This window comes from Zalophus californianus, chromosome 11, assembly GCF_009762305.2.
Source record: "Zalophus californianus isolate mZalCal1 chromosome 11, mZalCal1.pri.v2, whole genome shotgun sequence".
In the NCBI taxonomy this organism is placed as follows: domain Eukaryota; kingdom Metazoa; phylum Chordata; class Mammalia; order Carnivora; family Otariidae; genus Zalophus; species Zalophus californianus.
This window is the reverse complement of record NC_045605.1, coordinates 106,345,156-106,370,426: the sequence shown is the minus strand read 5'-3', so window position 1 is coordinate 106,370,426 and position 25,271 is coordinate 106,345,156. Positions and strand designations below refer to the sequence as shown.

At 50.4% G+C, this 25,271-nt stretch overlaps 1 protein-coding gene across 1 annotated transcript; it reads right to left on the bottom strand.

Moving 5' to 3' along the window:
* Positions 1-974: 974 nt before the first annotated feature.
* LOC113915352 (solute carrier family 22 member 20-like) lies at positions 975-23,846 on the bottom strand. The gene is given in 13 exon segments (XM_027581208.1): positions 975-1,204; positions 10,926-11,129; positions 11,323-11,431; positions 13,229-13,311; positions 13,313-13,441; positions 17,040-17,155; positions 18,267-18,393; positions 18,922-19,090; positions 21,718-21,772; positions 21,774-21,823; positions 21,826-21,872; positions 23,271-23,374; positions 23,472-23,846. Coding segments are annotated over 13 exon segments (1,665 nt in total). The 3' UTR covers positions 975-1,107.
* Positions 23,847-25,271: the final 1,425 nt, after the last annotated feature.

Below are 25,271 nucleotides of genomic sequence, written 5' to 3'. Positions count from 1 at the left end.
AAGGATCGCCAAATGAGCGGTTAAATCTATGGGAGGGACTGAGGATTTAGTGCATCAAGGCTCATGCCTTGGGACAGCTTTTTGGAGGATTCGCATTCAAGCTCTGTTCCAAGGGGTAAGCTGCTGAAAGATGACATTGGCGAAAGGACATGTTGCAGTGGTTCCTGCCCAAACTGTGATATTCTTACTTTTTCCCCAGATTGTGCTTTTTTCTTGAGCTTTAGGGGTGGAGCCCTGATCTCATGGATTCTCTGGCAATTCCAGGAAGAAGGGATCAGACAGGGAAATGTGCTCAAGACTACTCGGAGAGCCAGGATTTGAATCCCTCATGGATCCAATCTGAATTACAGTGAAGGGCAAGGCCAGGGCTGCAGGCACCTCTCCAACATCTGGACTGGAAATGGATCTGAGGTCAGAGAATACCAGGAATTCGTCTCTCTGTGAGACGTTTGGAGAACCACACCACATCCTGTTTCTGCAAGGTGGTATTGCCAGGAATGCTGGTGAGGGGTAGAGGTCTCTGTCCAGTGCCTGAGTCTGGCTCATCACATATTCACCAACTACTCAATAAGCATGTGCCATGTGCAAATGCCGCATTTGCTAGTTGAGAAAGTAAGTCATACACAACCAGGGGAAGAGAACTTTAATTGTATATATGGCAAGAGAGAGTAAATGCCAAAGGTGTGGAGCAGAATGAGTTCTCAAGGACGAGCTGGGTGGGGCTGTCCCAGGGAAAACCAAGGGGCCCAAATGTCAGCCACTTTAACCTTGCAAAGACACAATGTTTAGAGGTAGAACAAGAATGAACAGAGGTTTTAAGGGGACAGGTTTGGGGATGGGAAAGGAAAACAGTTCCTCCTTTGGTCCCTGGACATGGAGGGTCCCTGGTTCCTCTTGACTTTGTCCATGTTTGTGATGCCAATTGGCTGCTGGTGGCCAGTTTCCTTCCAGTAACCACAGACCTGGCTTGTGAGCAGCTCTTTGGCATGGACCCCCAGAGCCACCACGGCCCTTGGCCAACCTCACCCCCATCAGTGTCAGGAAAAGTCTCAGGGGTGTCTGGATACCAGATGAGGTGCTGCCAGCAAGCACCAGGCTTGTGGCAGCTTACATTGTTTCTTTGAGGGCAGAAGCTCCCAGCTGCTGGAGAGAAATTTCTTCCCTCTTCTCTTCTGCATCCTTCTTGCAAAGACCTCCTTTGACTCTGTTGAAATGAAAAGGCAAATGGAAAAATAAGACAGAAAGGCAGAAAGGACATGGTGAGAAGGAGGTGGTGTGTGCACAGCATTCAACACATGTCTCTACTAGCCCAAAGCCCCCAAGGGTGGTAGAAGCCACAGTGGCCCTTCTTCTAGTTCTCGTGGGGGCACCCCAGGGAAAGACTGCAAGGTCAGAAAGTTTTCCAGTGAGGACCTGAGGCCAGACACGCACCCAAGGTCACCCAGCTGGTGAATGGGGCACCAGGTTCACTGAACTTGCTGGGGCTGGGCCTGGCTCCGCTGTGGACCAGGGGCACCTGCAGAGACCCCGGGGGACTGGGCACTGCCGGGGCCCTTCTCGCTCTGCCCCAGGTAGAGAATCAGCCAGGCTGGAGCAGGGAGGAGAGTCAGGGGCTGGGGGATGGCAGGGAAGTCATCTGGAAGAGCCTCCCAAACAGCGTGAGGGCTGCCCCGTGGGGCTTTCTGTCCTTTGAACAGGGGCAGTTTTGCCTTTTTCGCTTGTATCCCTCTATCTTTGAAATAATTTGTGTTCTGGTCTCTTTTATTTTATCCTGGAATTGTGCAGACCAAGAGTGGTTTGTTCTATGTAATTATGTTAGTTTTCATTTTTTTCTCGTTTTCATCATTTACACCTCTTGTCCGTTTCTCTGGTCTACTTTTCACTGGCTCCGGTTTGAGAACCTTTTCCAATGTTCCAAATGTTTTTTCAGAGTTTTCATCCTTACCTTGTAACTCTTATTTCTGACCTTTTAGTCCAACAGTTTAAGCCATTATTGTGTGTGATTATTTCTTCACAAAATCACAAAGAGACATTTCTTTCTTCTTGCTCTACTGTCCTCCATGTCTCTTTTTTCTGCACTTGAAGCCTTGTCTAGTCTTTCTGACTCTGTCCCTTGGGTCCATTCAGCTTCTTGGTTTTGCTTGTTGTGTGCCTGAGGGGTAGGGGCTACGCCTCCCTGTTCCTCCCCAGCCCCCGGCCACGGATTCCTCATCCCTTCCAAAGATGATTCCTAAAAACCCAGAGGCAGACATCCTCCGGATTCAACCACTACAATGGTTAGGCTTGCTCAACACCATTTTTAAAATTCATCATATGAGCAAAGATGACCAGAGGCAGCATGTTGGGTGACCTGAAATCCATGGTCTTCTTTTTTTAATGTCTGAAATATAATACAATAAGCATTAAAAACGTCCTGGGGTCAGCCATGCAACTGGGGTTCACCATGGGTGAGAGGGCGGCAGGAGGTCCCAGCTGACCAATGGCTTGGGCTTTGGCCTTAGTGGAGTGCCAGACCTCTTGCTGAAAGGCTGAACCCCATCCCCCACCCCTCACCTCTCTAAGCCCCCACTCCCAGTGGGGGGAACTCCATGGAAGGTCACCGGTGGGAACCTGGCAACTTTGTCCAGGCCCTGCTGCCTCTCATCTGGGTCTTTCCGCCATCTTGGCAGGCTTTTAGGAGGACCAGCATCTTCCCAGACACTTCCCTAGTTTCTGGGCCTTGAGAGGGTCTCCCCTGTGTCTGGGAAATTACCTAATTGAATTATCATTTTTTTTTAAGATTTTATTTATTTATTTATTTACTTGACAGAGAGGGACACAGCAAGAGAGGGAACACAAGCAGGGGGAGTGGGAGAGGGAGAAGCAGGCTTCCCACGGAGCAGGGAGCCCAATGTGGGGCTCGATCCCAGGACCCTGAGGATCTTGACCTGAGCCGAAGGCAGACGCTCAACGACTGAGCCACCCAGGCACCCCCTAATTGAATTCTTATAATTGCTTTCATTTATGCCTCTCCCCCTTGGTTACCAAAGAGAGCCTGCTCAATATAGACAATTTGGAGATAATTTTTATATTAAAAAAAAAATTTTAAGTTTTATTTATTTAACTAATCTCTATCCAGTAAGGGCCTCGAACTCAGGACCCCGAGATCGAGTCGCATGTTCTTCTGACTGATCAGTCAGGCATCCCTGGAGATAATTTTTAAAATGTAAAGTAGCCAGGAAAAAAATGTCACTCCTAACTATGAGGCAACCACTGTCACCATCTTAACATATTTCTTTCTCTCTTTCAAGTCTTTCTTTCTTTTTTTTTTAGTTTATTTATTTATTTTAGTAATCTCCACACCCAACGTGGGGCTTGAACTCATGACTTCAAGATCAAGAGTTGCATGGTCCACCGACTGAGCTGGCCAGGCACCCCTCAAGTCTCCATTTCTTGACGTAATTAGGAAATACCGTAATTAATTTTAATACACTATTTAACAGTATAGTACAAACATTACCCATGCCCTTAAAAGTCTTCATCAACATAGCTTTTTACTATTGCACAGTAATCATAATTTATTCAAGGGGCGCCTGGGTGGCTCAGTTGGTTAAGCGTCTGCCTTCGGCTCAGGTCATGATCCCAGGGTTCTGGGATCGAGTCCCGCATCAGGCTCCCTGCTAGGCGGGGAGGCTGCTTCTCCCTCTTCCTCTTCCTCTGCCTCTCTCTCTCTCTCTCTCTCTCTTTCTGACTCTCATGAATAAATAAAACATTTTAAAAAATCATAATTTATTCAAATTGTTGAAGATTTGGAGAGTTTACATTTTTTTCCAGGCATATTAAGCATGATGATGAATAGCCTTGTAAATAAACTTTGTCCACATTTCAGCTTATTTGCTTAGGGCAGATATGGAAATGTTGTTGCTACTTAGAAGAATATGAAAATTTTTCCATCTCATGATCAGTAATGCCAAAGAAACTTCCAGAAAGTTGCAGGAGTTTCCTCCTTCCTGTCTATATTTCGTCATTGACTACTACTATGTTTTAAATGTTTTCCTTATTGGATATTTAAAAATGACCTCTTTTCTGTTTTAATTTACATTTCTTTGATTATGACTGACGTGAATACCTTTCCGCTGTTTATTTTCTATCGGCATTTCCTCTGTGAATGTTATATTCTTACAGGAAAGGATTTTTTGAGAGGGTTAGTCAATTCTTCTTTTGCTATGTTGCCCCAACAAACTGGGGCATGAGCCAAACTGGGTCATGGAGGCTGACCTGGCCCCACACCCCAGACTATTCTGGAGAAACATTATCTGGTCTTGTGATTAACGAAGGATGGGAGCAATTTACATACAAATAACTTACTAATAACTGGATTTTTGTCAGCCTGTGAAATAAATACGAGGAAGTTCCCTTATATCTTTATGTAACCTAGGAACCGGTGGTAGGTGTGTTACCCCTAATCCCTCTTGGCTTGTGGCCATCTTGGAGATGGGTAACATGAACCTTGGAAAGAGCCATTTTCTTCTCATCTTAATCCTTGATACCCAAGGCCTGGGACTAGCACTCATAATTATATGAGATTAGAAATGGAGAAAAATGAAATGAGCTGAGCAGTTCTTGAATTCTTATTGTTCGGATATTGAAAACTCCACTTGACTGACTCATGACAGAGGCCGTTTCTTGCCTCCCGTTCCCCAACATCACCACTGCCTACCAAACCAAAGCCAGTTGAGTCTTTTCTGTCTCATATTTGGTTAGAAGGGAATTGTCGAGAAGAACCCCAGACAGGTTATTGACGAAGCCCATGGATAAGAACACTCAAGAATCATGCAGGGGCATATTAAATGTGTATCTGATTATAAGCCCCTCAGGGCCTCTAAAAATCTTAACTGCAGGAGATCCCATGGCTGTTGGAACAGGTAATCATTGCTGAAGAATACTCATTCTTCACAGAGGTGATATGGCCCTCAGGGGACGAAAACTGGTTCTTGGAGTGGGGGGGGATGAAAAATCTGAGATATTACAGTGGTTTGTGGCCATCCAAAGGGCTACAGTACGTGAACAGATACAATTGTTATTGGCAGGGTGGAGGTGTGATTAGGGAAAAAAACGTATATCTAGAAAGGTCCCCGCAGTGGCGGTGGGAGGGGTGATAATTGATAATGAAAAATGGTTGAGAAACTGTTCTAAAGCAACTGCTCTAAATTCCTAGACCCAAGGCCGCATTTAGGCTGAGATTTACTAATGCAAAGGAGACAGAAAGGGTCTTTAAAAATCAGACCACATCAGTCCCTTCCTCCAAGTCCTGCAGTGGTTTCTCTATTAACTTAAAAGCCTAAGTTCTCAGAGTGGTCTGGAGGGCTGCCCCTGCCTCTCTCCAGGCTCATCTTTCAGGTTCACACCTGGCCATCACTCAGCTCCTCCCAGCTCCCTGGGACTTCAGGGGGCCTTGCATAAGCTGTTCTCTTTTCCAGGGACACACTTGTCCCCTTCTCAGCCTGGCTAATTCCTTCTCCTTCTTCTTTAAGTCTAGAGGCATCCTCAGTCACTCAGTTAGTCTCTCTTAATTGCATATTTATTTCTGCGTCTTTGTTCTCTCTGTGCCTCTCTTCCTCTGTAACCTCCAGGAGGGCAGAGATCACATCTGTCTTGTTCCTTCTGCACCCCATACTTAGCCCTGTGTCTGACCCATCATAGGAACTCAATGAATAATAATACATAAATTAGATTTAATACGCAGACTAGATTTCGAAAAGGCTAATTTGAACACCAGGTAAAATCCCTGGCCTCCAGAGCTCTGCCACAGCTCCGTGACCACTGTCCACTACGTTTAGCAGCTCACTCATGGTGGGCTCCATCTGGACAAGCTCCTGGTGCCTCCCCAAGAGCAGGTTTTGTTTCCCAAGATGTTAGCCCATTCTCTTTGCTAAAAAAGCATCATGACCGTTTCCTCCTTAATAGGTCACAAGTTTAAGTTTCTTATGCAAAAGTTTATTTGAGAGGTAAACAGGCTTTGAGTGTGGCTAGTCTACCTTTTGGCATGGTTACACTTGCTATAATCTCAAGGGGGAACCCGGAGGGGTGTGAGGTTGGAGGAGTGGGGAGGTCGCGGGGTTGTCCTTTATCTGTTTATGAGAATGACAACCTGTGTCATCAAAAACATACGGAAAACTTTTCTTCCCTTCTCTTCCTGAACGATTCGATCTTAAAGCCACTATGTGGGGCAGAGCAAGGTAGGTGTCCACATGGAGGGCTGTCCTGGGATGGGGTTTTGGAGCCTAGGTGGGGTGTGGAGGGGTCCGTGAAGGAGAGGGATGAGTTACATGCTGGGGGATTGTTAAGGCTCTATGTTAGGGCTGAGGGAAGGCAGACTTCTCATTGTCAGAGAAGGGAGTTAAATACGAAAAGGGAGCAAACTGATATAAACCTGGTGGTGGGTGGTGTTGGAGGTAATGATGTGACTCATGGTTTTCAGTATGATCTACAGCTATAGAAAAAAAGATGTATGGGTCTCTGTACCCATATGTATATTCATATATTCCCTACCTCTGTTCGCTGAGAGGCTTGAGAGCAGAAAAAACCCATAATAATGAGCCCCTCACACCTGGATCTTGGCTTTTTTTTTTTTTTTAAGATTTATTTATTTACTTTAGAGAGAGAGAGGTGGGGGAGGGGCAGAGGGAGAGAGAGAATCTCAAGCAGACCCTCCGCTGAGCCCAATGTGGGTCTGATCTCACAACCTTGAGACCATGACCTGAGCCAAAATCAAGAGGCAGATGCTTAATCGACCGAGGCACACAGGCGTGCCAAGGATCTTGGCTTCTAAATACCCTTCTCTACTAAAATGAGCTAAGACACTCAGAGAAATGGTTGCTGCCAAGACAGTTACGGGGAAACTCATTTCCTAGGCTATCCAGGAAACAAGGACATGCTTAAAGAATTTTGAAAGAACACAGAAGTCAAAAGGTTCATACTGCCCAAATTTAGGACAAATTGAGCATCAAAATAAACAGGGTAGAATACATTGAAAAATAAGGATTTATAAATCCATAATGATACAAATCCATATATAATAAATTGAAAGTTTGATCAGGAATGGAATACTTACATAGTTTAAAGTACTTCACCACAAAATGCTTGTTAATTACAAAGGGGAAAAGAATTAACTTCACAGTGCAGAGGGCCTGGCAGGTACCTCCTTAATTAAGGGATCAAGGGGAATACCACTAATCACAGGACAAACCAAAATCGTGCACCAGCTGATGGGATACAACGAGCAGAATCAGGTCTCACATTTGTGATAACGGTGCCAGAGATGCGTGAGCTACAACCTGTAACATCAGAAAACCGCAAACCAGGGAGAAATCTACAGAGTAACCGGTCTCCATCTTCAAACAGTCAAGGTCATTGTTACCTCACAGCTAGTCTGTGGCAGCTCCGTGTTCATCTTCAAAGACATCTGGAGTCAAGACACTGCCCATCAACCACAGCAAGGATGAAATGGACTAGCCAGTAATTTTTCATGGGCTGTCAAAGTGTGACCCTCCCTCTGGAGACAGCCTCTCCCAGCTTGTCCAATATTGTTTGTTGAAAATTATGGATTTATGGTCTGCAATTGGTTTACCTGGCTCTATAAACCGATTTTAGCTGTGACCAACGGGATACCAAAAAACCCCTCGGCAGACATGTGCCTAGGCTTCCCCGAGATTGAGGTATCTCCTTTTCATGCTGACAGCCTGTGAGAGAGACCAAAGAGAGGGCAGAGAGGACCCCCAGGCGGTGCACCTGGGTGCCCTGGGCCTTCCTGATGGTTGCCTGCATTTTCTTCCTCCTAACTGTATTGCATCCTTCATCTCCTGAAAGCCTTATATAAATGTGCTTTGTGGACTCATACCTGTCCTTCCTATTATAAAACCCTGTATAACTGTTGGAGTCAAAAGAGTCTGAGAACACTCGAGGATCTAGTCCAGCCTGAACGAAATGCAACATCTAAATACCACTTGCGATTCTGAACCGGATCCTCTTGCTTTATGGGATGTTAGTGGTGGGGCAGGGGTGGGGGTGGGAAAGACTGGCAGAACTTGAATGAGGCCAGAGGATTAAATGGAAATCATATATCAATATTAGCTTTCTAACTGTGATGGTTCTACTGAGGTTGTGTAACAGAACATCCTTGTTGGAGAGAATTACACATTAGAGTATTTGGCAGAGATGTCTCAACAACTTTTTCTCCCAGGGTTCAGACAAAGAGCGTAAGTTTGAGATTGCCCCAGACCACACTCAACACACAGACACGGAGGCAGACCCCTCATACATACATAATTACAAAATAAAGGATAAAAGCAATGCAAAATCTGGGACTACTCTGCAACATTGTGCAGCTTCAGAAAGCTTCCTGCATTTTGGATATTGGTTAGTTTCCCAAGGTGTGCAAGCTCTTCCACATTCCCCGGGATGAATGGACTCCTGACAGGACCAGCTAGGTCAGATCCAATCAGCAAACTGTTGTGAGAAAGAATGGCTTGTTCCCAACTATTTTATTTTATTTTATCTTAAAGATTTTATTTACTTATTTGACAGAGAGAGAGAGAGAGCACAGCAGGGGAGTGGCAGGCAGAGGGAGAAGCAGGCTCCCTGTTGAGTAGGGAGCCTGATGTGGGACTTGATCCCAGGACCCTGGGATCACGACCTGGCTGAAGGCAGACACTTAACCGACTGAGCCACCCAGGTGCCCCTCAACAATTTTAAAAATAAAATTAATTTTAGGGGCGCCTGGGTGGCTCAGTCGGTTAAGCATTGGACTCTTGATTTCGGCTCAGGTCATGATCTCCAAGTTGTGGGATCGAGCCCCGTGTCTGGCTCCGTGCTGGGCATGGAGTCTGCTTGAGATTCTCTCTCTCCCTCAACCCATGCACTCTCTCTCTCTCAATAAATTAAATTAAATTAAATTAAATTAGTTTTAGTAAATGGCCTCCATCATGTAATTGGTTCACATCTGTAACAACATAAAGTAGATTTATAATAAATGTTCCTGGCAGGATCAAACGAAGCTCTGTTACCCAAAACTCGAATTTCATTTGGCATTACTGGGTTTCTCTATAGCTAGGGTAAGCAAAATGTGACTTTAAAAATGCCCAGGCCAGGGGCGCCTGGGTGGCTCAGTCATCAAGCATCTGCCTTTGGCTCAGGTCATGATCCCAGGGACCAGGGATCGAGCCCCACATCGGGCTCCCTGCTCGGCAGGAAGCCTGCTTCTCCCTCTCCCACTCCCCCTGCTTGTGTTCCCTCTCTCGCTATCTCTCTGTCAAAAAAATAAACAAAATCTTTAAAAAAATAAATAAATAAAAATGCCCGGGCCAGAACCATTACAGTCATATTGGGGGGGGAGGCCACTCCTCCAGTTATCTCTTCATGTACTTGGGTCCCTGAGGCAACATCTCAGAGCACCTGCAAACAGGCTCTGGATTGGGTTATTGACAAATACTAACCCAGCATCTGGGGTGTCTAGACCTATACCTGTGGCATGAATGGGAATTAAACAGGCAGAGAGCAAAGAGAGGAACATTCCAGAGAGAGAGCAACCTTGGTGTTTGCAGGGGCCAGATCCTGGGAGCCTTGTGAGATTTCATATTTTATCTTCAACGTAGAAGGGTGCCAGGGAAGGGTTACAAAGAGGAGTGATGTGATTCTTTACATGGCAAGGCTTTCACACTAGTTGCCATATAAAGAATAAAGTGGAGGGCGCCTGGGTGGCTCAGTTGGTTAAGTGACTGCCTTCAGCTCAGGTCATGATCCTGGAGTCCCAGGATCGAGTCCCGCATCGGGCTCCCCGCTCAGCGGGGAGTCTGCTTCCTTCTCTGACCCTCTTCCTTCTCGTGCTCTGTATCTCTCATTCTCTCTCTCTCTCAAATAAATAAATAAAATCTTTAAAAAAATAAAATAAATAAATAAATATATTGTCTAAAAAAAAAGAATAAAGTGGAAGGGACAGGGGAAGATACGAGGCTTTTAGAGCTGTCCAGACTTGGAGGGGGATGGTCACAGGGGTGACAGAGAGGGACAGATTCTAAATATATTTTGGAGGCAGAATTGACAGGACTTGCCAAAGGATATGTCCTTGATCTATGTGAGTCCAACCTTAGTCCATGGCTCAGGTTAGATGTAGGATGCTCACAGGGGATTATTTTAAGGATTTCAAACACAGTCTACCTCAAAGGTCTCTGGAGAGATGGTTCCAGCTGTGGAATCAAGCTGGACACAGAGAAAGCTACAGACTTGGGCCCTGTTCCCTTCCCCGGCCCCATTCCCCACAACCAAGGGTCTTTGGTGACCCCACTGTTGCTGAGAAATGCAGCAAGTCCACCTGGCACTTTTAGAAACATCATCAAGGACATCACCTTACTCAGTGACCTCCCTAAGGAGATCCATGAGAGAAATTTCTTCTAGTGCTAATTGTTGAGGAAAGTTTCACTTTCCCCAGAGAACTGGTAGCCCCTTTTCTCTCAGACAATATGATGAAAGTCATTAACAGGATCTCCCTTTCTGTTGCCAGGAAGCTCTGGCCCAGATTTGAAGGCCACCATGGCAGCCACATGCGCTTGTCTTTGCTTCAGAATATGGCACCTCTCCTCCCCACAAACCGTTATCCCCACTTCTCTGCCAGGCTTGACCTCAGCTCATGTTCCTGTTTTGCCTGGTCTCCAGTTTATTCTTCATTCTATTTCACCATTCATTGTTGGGTCTGTCCTTGATGAAAGCCAAGCCTCTTAGACAAAGGTGGGTAGGCAAGGCTGGTCTTCCCAACGCAGCTCCCACCCACGAGCCATGACATTGGAAGAGCAGAGGGAAGACCCTGAGTTATTTCACCTGCAGCTTGTTTGGCCATCCCCCCATTCCCGCCCCCCATCCCCGCCCCCCCCCCATGACCAGAGGCTCCTTACCTCCTCTCCATGGCCTCGATGGTCTCCACCAGGGGTGCATTGCGGGTCTCAGCCAGGAAGCAGACAGCCAGCCCAGCCAGGATCGAAGTGGTCCCAAAGCCCATGGGGGGCAGGATGGCGCTGAACTCCCCGAGTGTGGTGACCAGGGGCGCAACCAGACCCCCAAAGCGGGCACTGACCGAGGCAAAGCCCATCACCATCTGCCTAAAAAGTGCGGACTGGTCAGTGGCCACGGCCCAGGCTGCCTAGAGGGCTGGGAGTGCCAGGCCCTGGGTGTCAGGGGGCAGACAGAAAGGAGAAGGGGTCCTGCTTCAGCAAGCTCAGCAGGTGCCATCCTGGAGCTCCAGGGCCTCCCAGGTTGGGGCAGGTGCTGCTCTGCATCCCCCCATGCACCCACCTAATCTCTGTGGGGTACAGCTCTCCGGTGAACAGGTACAGACAGATGAAGGAGCTGGCCAAGCAGCCTTTGCCTAGCGCCGCCTGGGCCGTGCGCAGGGTCTGCATATCTGCAGTGGGGTAGGCAGAGCCGGGGGTTAGGGGGAGCTCAGAGCCCCAGGGGGGATCAGGGAGGCAGAGGGGTAGCGGTGGGAGCAGGGGTGCTCAGGAGGGGATGGGATCTGGGGAAGAGGCAGAGGCTGAGGCTCAGAGCCCGAAAAGGGAGGGGGGAGGCAGAGCACTGGGTGGAGGGGCTTGGGATTCCCATGACCTCATGTTCCCACTTAGGCCCCAGAACGCCTGCACTGCACTTCTCTCACTTCTGCCTCCTTTTCCCGTTCCCGAGGCAGGACAAATTTGGAGTTAGGCCTGGATGCAAATCCCCGCTCGGTCACTGTCACTTAACCTCTCTGAGCCTCCCTGTCCTCAACTGTAAAATGAGGAAAACACCAGCAATCTGCTTTGCAGGGTTGTCATAAGGTTCCATGACGTCATGAGTGCAAAGGGCTCAGTGCTCACTCAGTGTTTGCTGGTTACCATCATTAAGTTTGTCCTGCTACTGGTTATGAATAGTAAAACCCCAGTGCACATGCCCAACGTCGAAGCAATCGTCAGGGAAATTATGGTACGTCCTCTGACTGCACACTGGATCCAGGAGGGGAGATTTATAAAACACCCACATCTGGGCTCTACCGCCTCTCCATTATACTAAAGCCTCTTGGGGATAGCCTCAAGTTTGGGTATTTCTTTAAAGGTCCCTAGGAGATTCCAACGTGCAGCAAGAGTTGTGAGACACCAATCTGGATGAATTGTTACATAGTAATACAAAATTAGGGTCATGGAACATTTGTATGAACATGAACAAGCATATTGGGGTGCCTGGGTGGCACAGGCCATTAAGCATCACAACTCAGGTCTCAACTCAGGTCTTGATCTCAGGGTCATGAGTTCAAGTCCCATGTTGGACTCCATGCTGGGCCTGGAGCCTACTTAAAAAATAATAATAAATAGGGGATTATGGGTAGCTCAGTTGGTTGAGCATCTAACTTCAGCTCAGGTCATGATCTCAGGGCCCTGGAGTCGACCCCACTCAGCAGGGAGTCTCTTTCTTCCTCCCTCTCTGCCCCTCCCCCACTATGCATTCCCATTCTCTCTCACTCAAGTGAATGAACAAAAATCTTTAAAAATAATAACAATAAAAATAAATAAATAACATGAAAGAGCATAATTATGTTATAACATATAGTGAAATAGGATATATCTTATATATATAAATAACACATATATACATATATAATCCCATTTATATATATCTATATGTACATATTATAATATTATCTCAATTATGTCAAATACAAAATCTACAAAAAGGAAAAAAGACTGGAAGAAAATATGTCAAAATACCAATAGAAGTAATCTATCCATTTTACAGGAAGGCGATAAAGCACCGAGAAATCAGACAAGCTGCCCAAGGCATGGGCCCTTGGCTTCACACAAGCTCTAGGACTCTGAAACTCAACCCTGGCTTCTTGCTGGAATCACTGGACTCTTCTTTAAATACCTACAGTTGGGTCCCATTCCTTGACACTGCTGGCATTGGCCTGGAGCCCCTGGGCATTGAGAATTTCAAAGGTCATCAATCTGATCTCCCTGACAAGATGGTGAGTGCTTTGGGGGCAAAGGCTCACGTCTTTGCCAATTCTCCACCATGGCGCTGAGTGCTTAGTAAAAACTCTGCTAATGGACAGTCACTTCCTCTCCAGATCCAGAAGAACATCCCTCAGCCTGTTCCCTTGCTGTAGTCATTGCCCACCAGACCCCAGACCCCAGAGGCTCCTGGGCGGTCATGGCAGAAGCACATGGCTCACCTTCTGGCACAAACATGTTCACGATCACCATGAGCCCAGCCAGGATCAGGAAGGAGGCCACGGTGGCCTGGCGGCCCACGTATCATGATGGTGGTGGCCACCAGCATGGCCGGGATGTCTATGACTCCGAACAGGACCTGCACCAGGTATACGCTGAGTCCAGACTTCTGCAGGTCCATGGCCAGCCCATAGTAAGCCATGGAGTTGGAGAACCTGGAAGAGGCAGCAGAATAGTCCTGTTCTGGCCCAGGGTTCACTGTTCTGGACCCAGGGGACGGTACACGAGATGAATGACACAGGACGCCATTCTCAGGGGGTTAAATCCCCTGAATTTAACCCGCCCCCCTTTCCCCTTCACCAAATCCAAGTCTCTGACTTGGGTCTCAGAGCCCAGGCTCCTCCCTCCATGTCCCTGCTTAACCACCTGCTCCCTGAGTCAAGTCCATGGGCTCTGGAGTGTGAGTGTTTTCCCGTTTTCCCCTACCTGCACTGCTCCAGCCCCTCCACCTCCACCTTCAGTGGCTGGTCTGAGCTTCACAGCTAAGAGCTGGAAGGAGAAAACGAGAGGCTTCCAACCAGGCGAAGACCCCATTGGACCCTCACAGCGTCTCTCAACGTTTACTGAGAAATCTACACCTGAAGATGTCTGCTTCTGCCAAGGGGGGTTTACGGTCAATCTGACGGCAAAGGTCTGGAGTTCCCACACCGGGGGGGCGGGGTCTCCAGAGAAATTTAAAATGTCCCTGAGGCAGCGTCTCAAAGAGATATGTGTACATCCGTGTTCATAGCAGCGTTATTCACAAGAGCGGAAAGATGGAAGCAACCCCAAGCTGCGACCAGTGGATGGATGGATGGGTGGATGGATAAACAGCATGTGGTGGTTGCGGGTAATTACTCAGCCTTCAGAAGGAATAAGTATGATGTTGAAATCTCTGTTATGTGTCATTTACCCACGTAACAACAAAAGCATGGGACTGGCCCTCATGAACCCCAGCAGGTTGGCCTGGTTTTGTTTCCCTGCGAGACCATATGCTGACATAGGCTCTGGAACATCTTGGGGAGGGGAGATGGAAAAATGGAATTTGGCAGGGGGCTCTCTCCGAGCAAGACCCCGGCCTCTCTGCCCCCTTAGCACCTACTGAGAAACGCCTACCATCCCTCCCACCTACCCCCAGCTATGTGAGTCAGGGGAGATGGAGAAAAAGAGAAGACACTTCTAGAAAGGTGATACAGTAATTCTTATTGACCCTAGACAGGTCTGGATTCATGTAACACTGTAAAGATATTTACAAATATGGTTAAGTTATTAGAAGCAAGTAGCAGATATGTATGGTATTAACCCATTTTTGTAAGAATACATGTGCGTGTCTTGTGTGTGCAAAGGTCTGGAAGGATACAGACTCATGCTTGGCAGGACTTGCTGCTGGGGGGTGGAGGGGAGCAGAGTGGGAGAAGGAGCACCCGCTTTCCTCTCATCCAGTGATAACAGGTACGCATCTTGAGTTTACCAAGTGTCAGACACCGTTCTATCGGCTTCACGTACATGAATGCTTCTAATCTTCACAACCGCCCTATGTGGTAGGTACTAGCATACCAATGTTACAGATGGGGAAACTGAGGCACAGAGAGGTTAGGTAACTCACCCAAGATCATGCAGACAGAGCTGTGGCAGAGCTGGGACTCAAATTCAAGCAGTCGGGTTCCAGAGTCCTGCCTTTTATTTTGTCTTGTTTTTTTATTTTTTTATTTTTAACTTTTTATTTATTTTTAAAGATTTTATTTCTATTTGATAGATATTTTCTATTTGATAGAAAGAGAGAGAGACAGCGAGAGAGGGAACACAAGCAGGGGAGTGGGAGAGGGAGAAGCAGATTTCCTGCCGAGCAGGGAGCCCGATGCGGGCTCGATCCCAGGGTCCTGGGATCATGACCTGAGCCGAAAGCAGACGCTTAACGACTGAGCCACCCAGGCGCCCCTTGTCTTGTTTTTTTTTAAATTAAAGTACAGTTGAGTCCTGCCTCACAACCAATACAATATCCTGCCTATATGTTTCTGGGTTTTTTGAAAAAACATTGTTTTTTTCCCAGTGAGTATGCAGTGCTTTTGTAATTTAGGAAAAAAACAAACAAACCAACAAACCAGTAGAGAAAAAAAAATCCAAGTTCGCGGAAGGCATTTACAACAGAAGCTTGTGAAAGTCCACCAGTTGCTCACCCTTCCTCTTCCTCCCAAATCTCCCCACCTGCTGGCAGAAACTCCATGTGGGTGACCCAGTCACTAGCTGCCTGAATTACTTCCTTTGAACAGAAATGGGCCTGAGCTTATTTTTTCTAGAAGGATCCAGGAGGGGACTTTCAACCCTGGAATTTTTAATTCATGATGTTTCTTCCCAGTGGGAAGAGGACTGCGAAGTAGGGGTGGGCCAGCAGGGTGCTGGGGGTAGAGCATCACCTCCCTGACTTGGGTTCTGAGGAGCTCTCTGGCTGCCCAGGGCAGAAGCCCTCTAAAGGTCCAGAGTGGTGGACAACCCCACATTTCCAGGGCTCAGGGAACAGTTACAGCTCTGAACTTAAATCAGAGAACAGACTCTACCCGAGCACTTACCCTGGCCAGGTGGGGGGTTACATGTCTAAACATTTAGTTCTCAAAAGGACCTTAGGGGTAGATACATAAGCCGGAAATTGGGGCACCAGGAGGCTGGCTGACTTGTTCAAGGTCACCCAGGTAGTCTGGTCTCCCACCACAGCCTGGCCGGTAACCACGAAACAAAAGGGCTGGGTCTCCTTCAGAGAACAGATCACTCATAGCCTGTGTTCTCTACTTCACAAATACCAACCCTTTCTATTTACATATCTAGGACATCCCGTCAAGTGCAATTAAAATGGCCCCCTACCCCCTTTCTAAATCAGTTCCTTACCTTAGGATTTGCCCGCTGCCAGTCTGTGCTAATGGGAATGGATTGCCCTTGTGGTTTTACCCATTTTACACTTCGTGTTTATCTGTGTGAGCTGCTACGAATCCCTTCCTGGTCCCCTGGCAAACGCCACAACCATTTTTGTAAAATCCACGTAGATGCTGTCTCCTGCATGAAGCCCTCAGCAGCCCCAATCAGGAGAACTGCTATAAGGACACTTGCCATACCTCATAGACATTGTTTCCTTGTCTGTCCCTTTCCGACCCACAAGTGTTTCTCCAGAATGGGACACTTCCCAGAGTGTCCTGGAGAGCCCCAAGGGCCCATCAGGATGCGACAAGGTGCATTTTGGAAAAGCTGCGTGGGTGATTCCAATGGACGCCCCCCCAACAGCCAAGTTGAGACCCACTGTCCAGATGTGGGGTCTCTAGGTCAGCACAGATGTCTCATCTATGACTACATCTCAGCGCCAAGCAGAGGGCCAAAGGACCCTAGAGAAAGAGTAGGGAATAAAATTGAATTCACAAGGCTCACCTGCTCAATGCATTAAGAGTATCTGAGAACAGGGTGCCTGAGTGGCTCAGTCGGTTGAGCGACTGCCTTCGGCTCAGGTCATGATCCTGGAGTCCCGGGATCGAGTCCCGCATCGGGCTCCCTGCTCAGCGGGGAGTCTGCTTCTCCCTCTGACTTTCTTCCCTCTCATGTTCTCTCTCTACCATTCTCTCTCTCTCTCTCTCCATAAATAAATAAAAATCTTTAAAAAAATAAAATAAAGTAAAATAAAAGTCATTGAACTTTAAAAAAAAAAAAGAGTATTTGAGAATAGAGTTTGGAAGTGGGGATAAAAGGTGTGTCCCTGCCTCAGGTCAAAGACTTGGGCGCAAGCACATCACCTACCAGACCACCATGAGACAGCATGTGACCCTTCGGATGGCCGGGGTTCGGAAGAGGTCCAAGATGGAGTTGGAGGTGCGCATATTTGCAATCTCACTCTGGATGTAGGAGCTCACCACCTGGACAAGGGAAGTTTGATCAGCAGAAGGGAAGGATCTGGGACCCTATTTTCCTGCGAGGAGTCCCTTCATCTGTGGAGAGGAAGGTCAAGGTTGAGGTCCCCGGCAAGGTGGCTTGTTCTAGTCTCTGCAGGCTGGGACTGATGGCTCTCAACAGATTGTTTCCAGAGCTTCGGGTGAAGCAGAGGCTCCAATGTGAGTCCCAAGGCTCCTGAGCTGCCTGCTGATTAGGCTGAAATTGACGCCTGTGGTTCCCGAGGGACCCTCACACCTCATCCCTGGTAGAGACTCTGAGATAGGCTTGGGCAGGGGTTCTGAGTGGTTCTGCCACTTCCCACTGTGTGTTCTTAGGCAAATGACCGGGCCCATTCAAACTTCAGTTTCCTCAACCACAAAAGTACCATTTTTTTTAAGGATTTTTTTTTTTAAAGATTTTATTTATTCATTTGACAGAGAGAGACACAGCGAGAGAGGGAACGCAAGCAGGGGGAGCAGCAGAGGGAGAGGGAGAAGCAGGCTTCCCGCGGAGCAGGGAGCCCGATGCGGGGCTCCATCCCAGGACCCCGGGATCATGACCTGAGCCAAAGGCAGACGCCCAATGACTGAGCCACCCAGGCGCCCCCAAAAGTAACACATTCAATGAGATTATGTACATAAAGCCCTTAGCAGAGTGCCAACACGGGGCTTGAGAAACCGTACTTATTTATAATAAATGGTAACTACTTACAAATGGTAATTATCTTATGCTGGTATTTATCGTTAAGGGTACTTTTATTATTGGTTCTTTGATAATTTCGTTTTATGACTTCTACTTTAATATTTTCATTTTATTTTCTTATTTTATTTCAATTTCGGCGAGGCGTCAGTGTGAATGGGGTTATTTCCCCACGGAATAGATGGGTGGACTGATGAACAAAGCCGTTAAGTTATCGCTCTCAGATCACACAGCCATTCACCTTTTCGCTTCACTGGAACTCTTCCCTCTGTTTATTCCCAGCCTCCTCCCCTGGGTGGTGGGTGACTCCTGGCAAGCTACCGAGTCCCGGCACATCTTGAGGCCACCAGCCAGATTAAAATGGTCCCTCCCTTTTCTTCCACTCATGCGGCCTACCTCTTTGGTCACAAGCCTCTCCCCTTCCTCCGTTCTCCTATTCATAATGGCCACCTTCTGCAGGTTCTCCACAGCTAGGTGCGACTTGCCATGGAGGAGGAGCCAGCGGGATGCCTCTGGCAGCCACCTGGGACCGAAAGAAGGATGAAGGATGGCAGGGGTGAGTAGAGCTCCTTCCATTCTCCAAACCCAAGTACACTTTCCTTCCCTTTCCTGCTGCCCGCAGACTCGGGAAGACCAGGGGACACGCCAGCTTCCCTTTCCCAAAGCACAGCAGACAGCCAACCACTGAAGGGCACTTAGAAACGTTCACAGATCCAGTGTTGAATCTGGTTCTGACCCTGCTGTGTGGCTTGAATAACATGGGCCCCCCCTGGTCTGTGCCTCAGTTCCCCTCCTGTTGTGAGTTGCAAGGGAACTGATGAGGCAAAACCACTTGAACGTTCTGGAGCCCTACACTAATGTAAGGGATTTTATGGGAGCTTCCCGACAGCCATGGGCAGTACCCGTGAGCCATGGTCCCCACAAGCATCGCCCCTCTTTCGAGTCCCCACCACGTCCAGCAAGTCCCAGTCACTGCATAGCCCCAGATTGTCACGGGTGGGGCTCGGTCACACGGGTGCACCCACCTACCCCCCTCTCTGTCGGGACGTACCAAGAATAGAGGAAGAAGATGAGGAAAGGAACAGAGATAGCAAACTGCAGCCACCGCCAGGGGCGGATCACGTATGCCACTCCGGCCAAAATGAGCTGACCCCGGGTGAAGGAGTACCCCAGCAAGATCCCCGCCACGGTCCGGCCCCGGGTGGGCATCCACTCCACGACTGCAGACAGACTCAGGAAAGGATCAGCAGGACTCACAGCCTCCATGGTTGTCTAATCCACCTGTGCCTTTCATGGCGACTCTGTGACCGCTTGAAATTTTTCCAGAGATTTCCTGAGCCACAGGTGCACCAAAGAACTAAATATAACCAATAAAACCACAAGAACGTTAGAAAAAAAATCATGGCAACTTTTTTTTTTTTCAATCTTAGAGTCAGGAAAGTCTTTTCTAAGAATGCCACAAAACTCAGAAGCAATAAAAGGGAAAATCAACAAACTTGACTTTATAAAAATTAGAGTGTCTGCATATAAGAACGAACACCTTGACTGGCTTTAACAACAACAAAAAAAGCAAACACCGTAAGTCAAGTCATGATGTCAGCAAAAACAGTCAAACAAAAAATTTGCAACTCAAATTATAGAGAAAGGGTGAATTTCCCTAATATTGGAAGGATGCTTACATATCTATAGGAAAATGACCAAAAGGCAAAAAAAAAAAGAAAAGAAAAGAAAAGAAAAGAAAAAACCCACAAAAAAAAAAAAAAAAAAACGGGCAAAAGATGTAAATGGTTGGTAGGAAAGGAAATATAATGGCTCTTAATTACATGATTTTTTTTGTAAATAGCAAAACTTGGAAACAACCTAGCTGTCCATGCTTGAGGGACTGATGAACAAATCATGCACACTCTTACAAGGCAACTGTAGCCCTTTAACGAGGACACTTCTTTCCCATGAGCAGCCAGCTCGTGTGTCCAGTCCATCAGCAAATCCTGCTGCTTCTACCAACAGAACCCAGTTGAGCCCTTCCTGCCTCTTCCTGCTACCCTCGGCCCGAACCAGTCTGCGGCTGGCTGGTGACCGCAGGAGCCGTGGAACTGGCCTCCACAGGGACCCTGGCAAATGCTAAGTCAGATCAGATCAGGCCTCTCCTCAGCTTGGGATCCTCTGGTAGCTCCTGTCTTGCTCAGAGTCAAAGCCAAAGTCTGTAAGTGGTCACAGGGCCTAAGGATCTGCACCCCCAACTCATCTGTCACCACTCCCCTCCCCACTTCCCACCCTGTGCTCCGCTCCAGCCACAAGAACCCCCTCCTTAGGACACCCGGGTGGCTCAGTCGGTTAAGCGTCTGCCTTCGGCTCAGGTCATGATCCCAGGGTCCTGGGATGGAGTCTTGCATCGGGCTCCCTGCTCAGCGGGGAGCCTGCTTCTCCCTCTGCCTCTCCCCTGTTTGTGCCCTCACCCCCACACCGTCAAATAAATAAATAAAATCTTAAGAAAAAAAAAAGAACCCCTTCCTCTTGAGCCCACTAGAAACACACACCCCATCAGGGCCTTTGCCTGGAATGTTCTTCCTCCAGATAGCCGCGGGGCGCACTCCCTCCCTCCCGCAAGCTCTGCTGGGTGAGGACTTCCTCCGGCCACTCCGCACCCCCCACTCCCTGCTTGCTTATCCCCTTTCTGGACTTTAGTTTCCTCGGCAGCATTTATCCCCGTCCAACATACTATATGATCCGCTATTTGTGTGGCTGTCTTTCCTCCCCCACAAGAGCACAGGCTCCATGGGAGCAGAGATCTGCTTTGTGCATTGCTCCATCTCTAGTGCTCAGAACCGCATCTGGTACATAGTAGTAGTTCTAGTAGTAGGTGTGTGCAGGGGTATTCGTAGGTAGGAGTGTATGTGTGTATGTAGGGGTGTGAGTGTCATAGAGGTAACTCTAGCACGAGATGGACCGTGCATGTCTGTTCCTGCCTTCCGATCCCACAAGCTGCAGCTGGACGCCCAGCCTGGAGGCTGAGGCGAGGGGGCTGGGATTTGCCGGGATTGTGTGTGAGATCAACAAGCTTCAGTGTCCTGGCTCAGGGAGGGGGATGTCAGGTGTGCCAGCCTGATACAGCCTGGTTCTCTAGCCCTAAGATGTCCCCCCCCAGTCCCTGAAAAGAAAGACCCGTTCCGTCTTTGGCAGCAGTCTCTGGATCCCTCAGACCCTCCCTGAGCCCGGTAGTGTCCTGGGTGCAAACTAAGCCGTTAGCACAAGCAGGTGGCACACCGTGAGCTTTCTACTCCCTAACAGTGCTCCATGCTGGAGCTTCCGGCAGCTGCCTGAAACTAGCCTGAAGTGAGGACTGACCCTGTCACTTTGGGAGTGGGGGACATTCCCACCTGGCTTCGAAGGGGCCAGGTCTCCACCATGGTGCTAAGGAGTCACCACCTTTGCTGCCCGGGTGAGCCCTGCTCCTTTTTGGAGCCACATAATCTTAGGACTACCTGCAGCCTCGGGGACCACTGTGTCTCAGCTCCCTTCTGTGTCCCCACACTTGAGCCCACACTGGGCGTGGCATACAGTAGGTGCTTACTAAGTGGTTATTGTGGACCATCGCACACAGGAAATAACCCAACCCTCTCAGGGTACAGATGGGCACATCCCAACCCAGGGTCCACGGCTCATTGCCGGCAGGGCCATGGCTGAGAGCCCGGGTCGCCCAAGAACCCTGGGGTGGGGACTCTGAGTAGAAGTCACTGGACGAGAATCCCAGCACAACAACACAACAGGCGGGACATCCACTAATAGGGCGCCATCCCCACTTCCGCGAGCCCTCCTCCCCTCCAGGCCCCTCCTCGGCTGGACTCACCCAGGGAGAGGGAGTTGAGGATGATGCCGGAGAAGGTCATGCCCAGCAGGAACCGGGAAGATGCAGTAGGCACCGAAGGAGCCAAAGTAGGCTGTGGCCGCCCCGAAACTGCCAACTGCAGGTACGACCAGACCAGGGGGCCCTTGCGGCCCAGCCTGAGCCGGGCACCGGGCACAGGGTTAGCTTCTGGAGGCAGAGGCTGCATCCCTTGTGGGGGTTGCCGAGGGAGGGCGAGAGGAAGCTGCCCCCCAGGCCAGTCCCCCGTAACAGAACAAGGCATATCCGCTGGGACGCAGGCCCTGGCAGCCGAGGTGGGTCAGGGAGGGAAAACTGGACCCGAAGAAATGTCTTTTCTCTTTTGTTCCTTCACTTGAGGAGTATTTCTGGCCCCCCAACCCAGCTCCTAATCTTCGGGGCTTGCGGTCAGAGGGTCCCCTGAGTGAACTTCCAGCTGGATGGAGGCCTCACACCAGGACCCACGGGCCAGTGGGAGCGGGACCCCGACCTCAAGTCCTCATTTGAACTGGTCATGCTGGGGAGGTCAGGGTGGGGCGGGGGCTTGCCACACCATAAAGGGGTCGAAGGTCAGGGTTCAGGGTAGTAGAGTTAACCCAGTCTGGCCTTGGCACTGCCCCATTTGGGAGGGTCCAGGGCCAGAGCCCTAGCGTGGCTGGGAGGGCAGCAGGCCAGGAAGGGGGCCACACACTGTCCATCCCGGATCCACTCATTTGTTCACTCATTCATTCTCTGACACAAACATGCCTCGATCACCTCTAGGAAACCGTCCCGCACTGGGGGCTGGTGACAAACTCGACACCATGGTTAAGAGATAGGCTCGTCCACAGGAAGGCCAGGCTGTGTTGTGACACAGTATGACCAGGGTCATGGCAGAGCTGCCCATGAGGGGTCTGAGGCATGTAGTACGGGGTAGGGGGGCAGTCCACACTCCAGGGTGCCGGAGGGCCCCCCAGAACTGGCAGGGAGGGGAAGGGGAGGGCAGGGAGAAGGAGAGGACGAGCTGGAAGGCAGGGGAAATAGGGCAGAGGAGGTGTGGAGACGTCTCCACTGGAGCCTAGCGCCATGTTGGGTTTCCCGGGGTCTCTCTAGAAGGGCTGCCGGCTCTCCTCGGGGGTCGTTCTGCTTAGTTCTGGTCGCTCATACAGTAGAATTCAGCAGGGACGGTAGGGAGGACCAGAAAGCTCTTTCTAAAGGAACATGCAGAGGCCTCGAAGGCAAGTAAAAGCCAGGTCCAGAAGCACGCGTGGGGTGCGCCAGCATTGGTAAGACAGAAGTGGGACAGAGCATATGTCCCTGTTGGCTTGGATGACATAAAATCATAAAATCTCTGGTAAGAGACACAGAAACCAGGCCGCCCTCTAGAAATCCCTGGGCAGTGGAGCAGGAGTGGGAAAGGGACGCTTCCCTGCAGACTCTTCCACACCTTCTGGAATGGTGAACCCTGCGAATGAATTATCTCTATAGAAATCAACGTCAATAAAGTAAGATGAATGAAGAGGCTCAGGTGGCTGGGACCCCCCTCCCCTAAGGCTCACCTGTGCGCGAGGCTGCCGAACACGGCGGCGCCCACCAGCACCCCGGCCATGTAGAGGGACTGAGCTAGGTCGCGGAGGGGGCGGGCCTCACACACCAGATCCCACTGCAGGGGGGAGAGAAGCACGCTCCGGCCTCGGCCCCGGGCAGCACCCCCCACCCGACACCGCCCCAGTCCCCCCGCCCCGCCCCGCCCCGCTGACCTCCATCACGATGGTGGACGGGAAAACACTGCGGTCATAGACCCAGCCGTCCTTGCAGCCCTCCGCGGCCGCTCCGTGGACAGACGTGTTGGGGCTCAGGAGGGCCCAGTGAGGCTCCGTGAAGCGGCAGCATGGCTCGGGGTCCCCAAGCTGGTCCAGGGGTATGGTGGCCCTCAGCCAGGCCCCCGAGTGGTCGGTGGCGGCCATGGTGTGGTTGACAGGGCCCCGGCAGTGGTGGCTGGGCACGGCGGCCGTGAAGTTCTGCCGGAAGTTGTGACAGGCCAGCAGGGTACAGGGCAGCAGCAGCAGGGCCGTGCAGACGAGCTGGAAGCGGCCCACACCACCCAGGCTGTCCAGCAGGTCCGTGAAGGCCATGGCCCACAGCCCAGCCTGCTGCGGGCTTATGTGAAGGATGGGGCCCCGGGGTCAGGACCGCAGACGCCCTGCATCCGGCAGGTTGGAGGGGTCCGGTTACACCTCACAGGAGGCCTCGGGCGTCCCCCTGCCTGCAGGGCTCCCCCTCCCTCCAGGGCCTTGCTCTTCATTTCGCTCCATCTCCCCTCCCAGTTAGAAAACCAGGGTCCCAGAGCGCCACCTCGCAGCACACCACCCAGTTCTGCAGGCCCAGCCGCCCGACCCCTGCCTGCACCACCAGGACCCCCCCAGTCACTGCGACGCCATCATCACCCTCCCCTTTATTTGGGAGGCCATCGTGAGGCATCTTCGAGAGCCCGATCCAGCCTCAGCACAGGGGACCCAGTCCCTGTGCCCCAACCAAGAAGTCAGAAGCTGCGCAGGAAAAACTGGGGTGGGGTGGGGTGGAGTCCTTTAAAGATGCTCAAGCAGGGCAGCCAAGGGGAAGCCCAGGTCTCCCTGCCTCCGTCCCAGGCACTCAGCCTCAGCCGGGGGAGGGGGGGATGGGGGGAGATGGGGGGGACGGGGGGGGGGTGTCTGTGAGAGGGTGGGGCCGCCAGATCATCCAGACCATTATTCCAACCTGCTCATCAAACAAAAGCCCAATACAGAGAACTGCGAGGGTGGGGCCCACTCACGCACCTGCCTCCCAGCCCTCCACCTGGCCCTCTCGCACTGCAGCCCAGACTCCCAGGAAGGGATGGGCACTCTCCTTAGTAACAGGACGCCAGGGCCCAGGACCTGGTCTAGGACGCCTGAGGGCAAAATGCAGGCTCGGGACAGGGGGTCCAGGCCCTGCGGAGAGCCGAGTATGGGAAGGCTGCCGCTCGGGCTCTCTCTTCAGCCCCCACCCCCAACCTTGGCTCCCTCAGCCTCCGCCCTGCAGAGGCTGTCCAAGTTTGTGGCTCACCCATCCCCCTCCTCTTCCCATCGTTCTAGCTCTTCTACCCCCACCTCAACCCACTCTTATCTCTGGTGAGAAAAGCCAGGAGCCCAGGGGGCTGGAGCAGCTTACAGAAGCTGCAGGTGTCTAGGTGAAGGAGGCGCTCATGTTCTGGGAGCTTCCTGGGGGGTCAGGTTTGTGCTCAGTAGGAGTTCGGGGTTCAGCCGGCGCCTCCCGGGTCAGAGTGTACAGGGAGGGCAGGGGTCAGGCCTCCGGGGCCGTGAGGAGGGCATTTAGGACCAGCGGGGTCAGTGGGTCCTCGGCAGTATGGCCTTGTCCCTGCAGCTGGGGCCCCATCCTCCCCAACTTCCTAGATACCCAGGACTCCAGCAGGGGTGAGAGTCCCCGGGGCATCAGGGAAGGAGCCGGAGGGCAGAGCAGGGGTGGTGTGAGGCCCCGGGCTGTCCCTGCAGGTCAAGGCTTGCTGATGCCTTCCTGAGCAG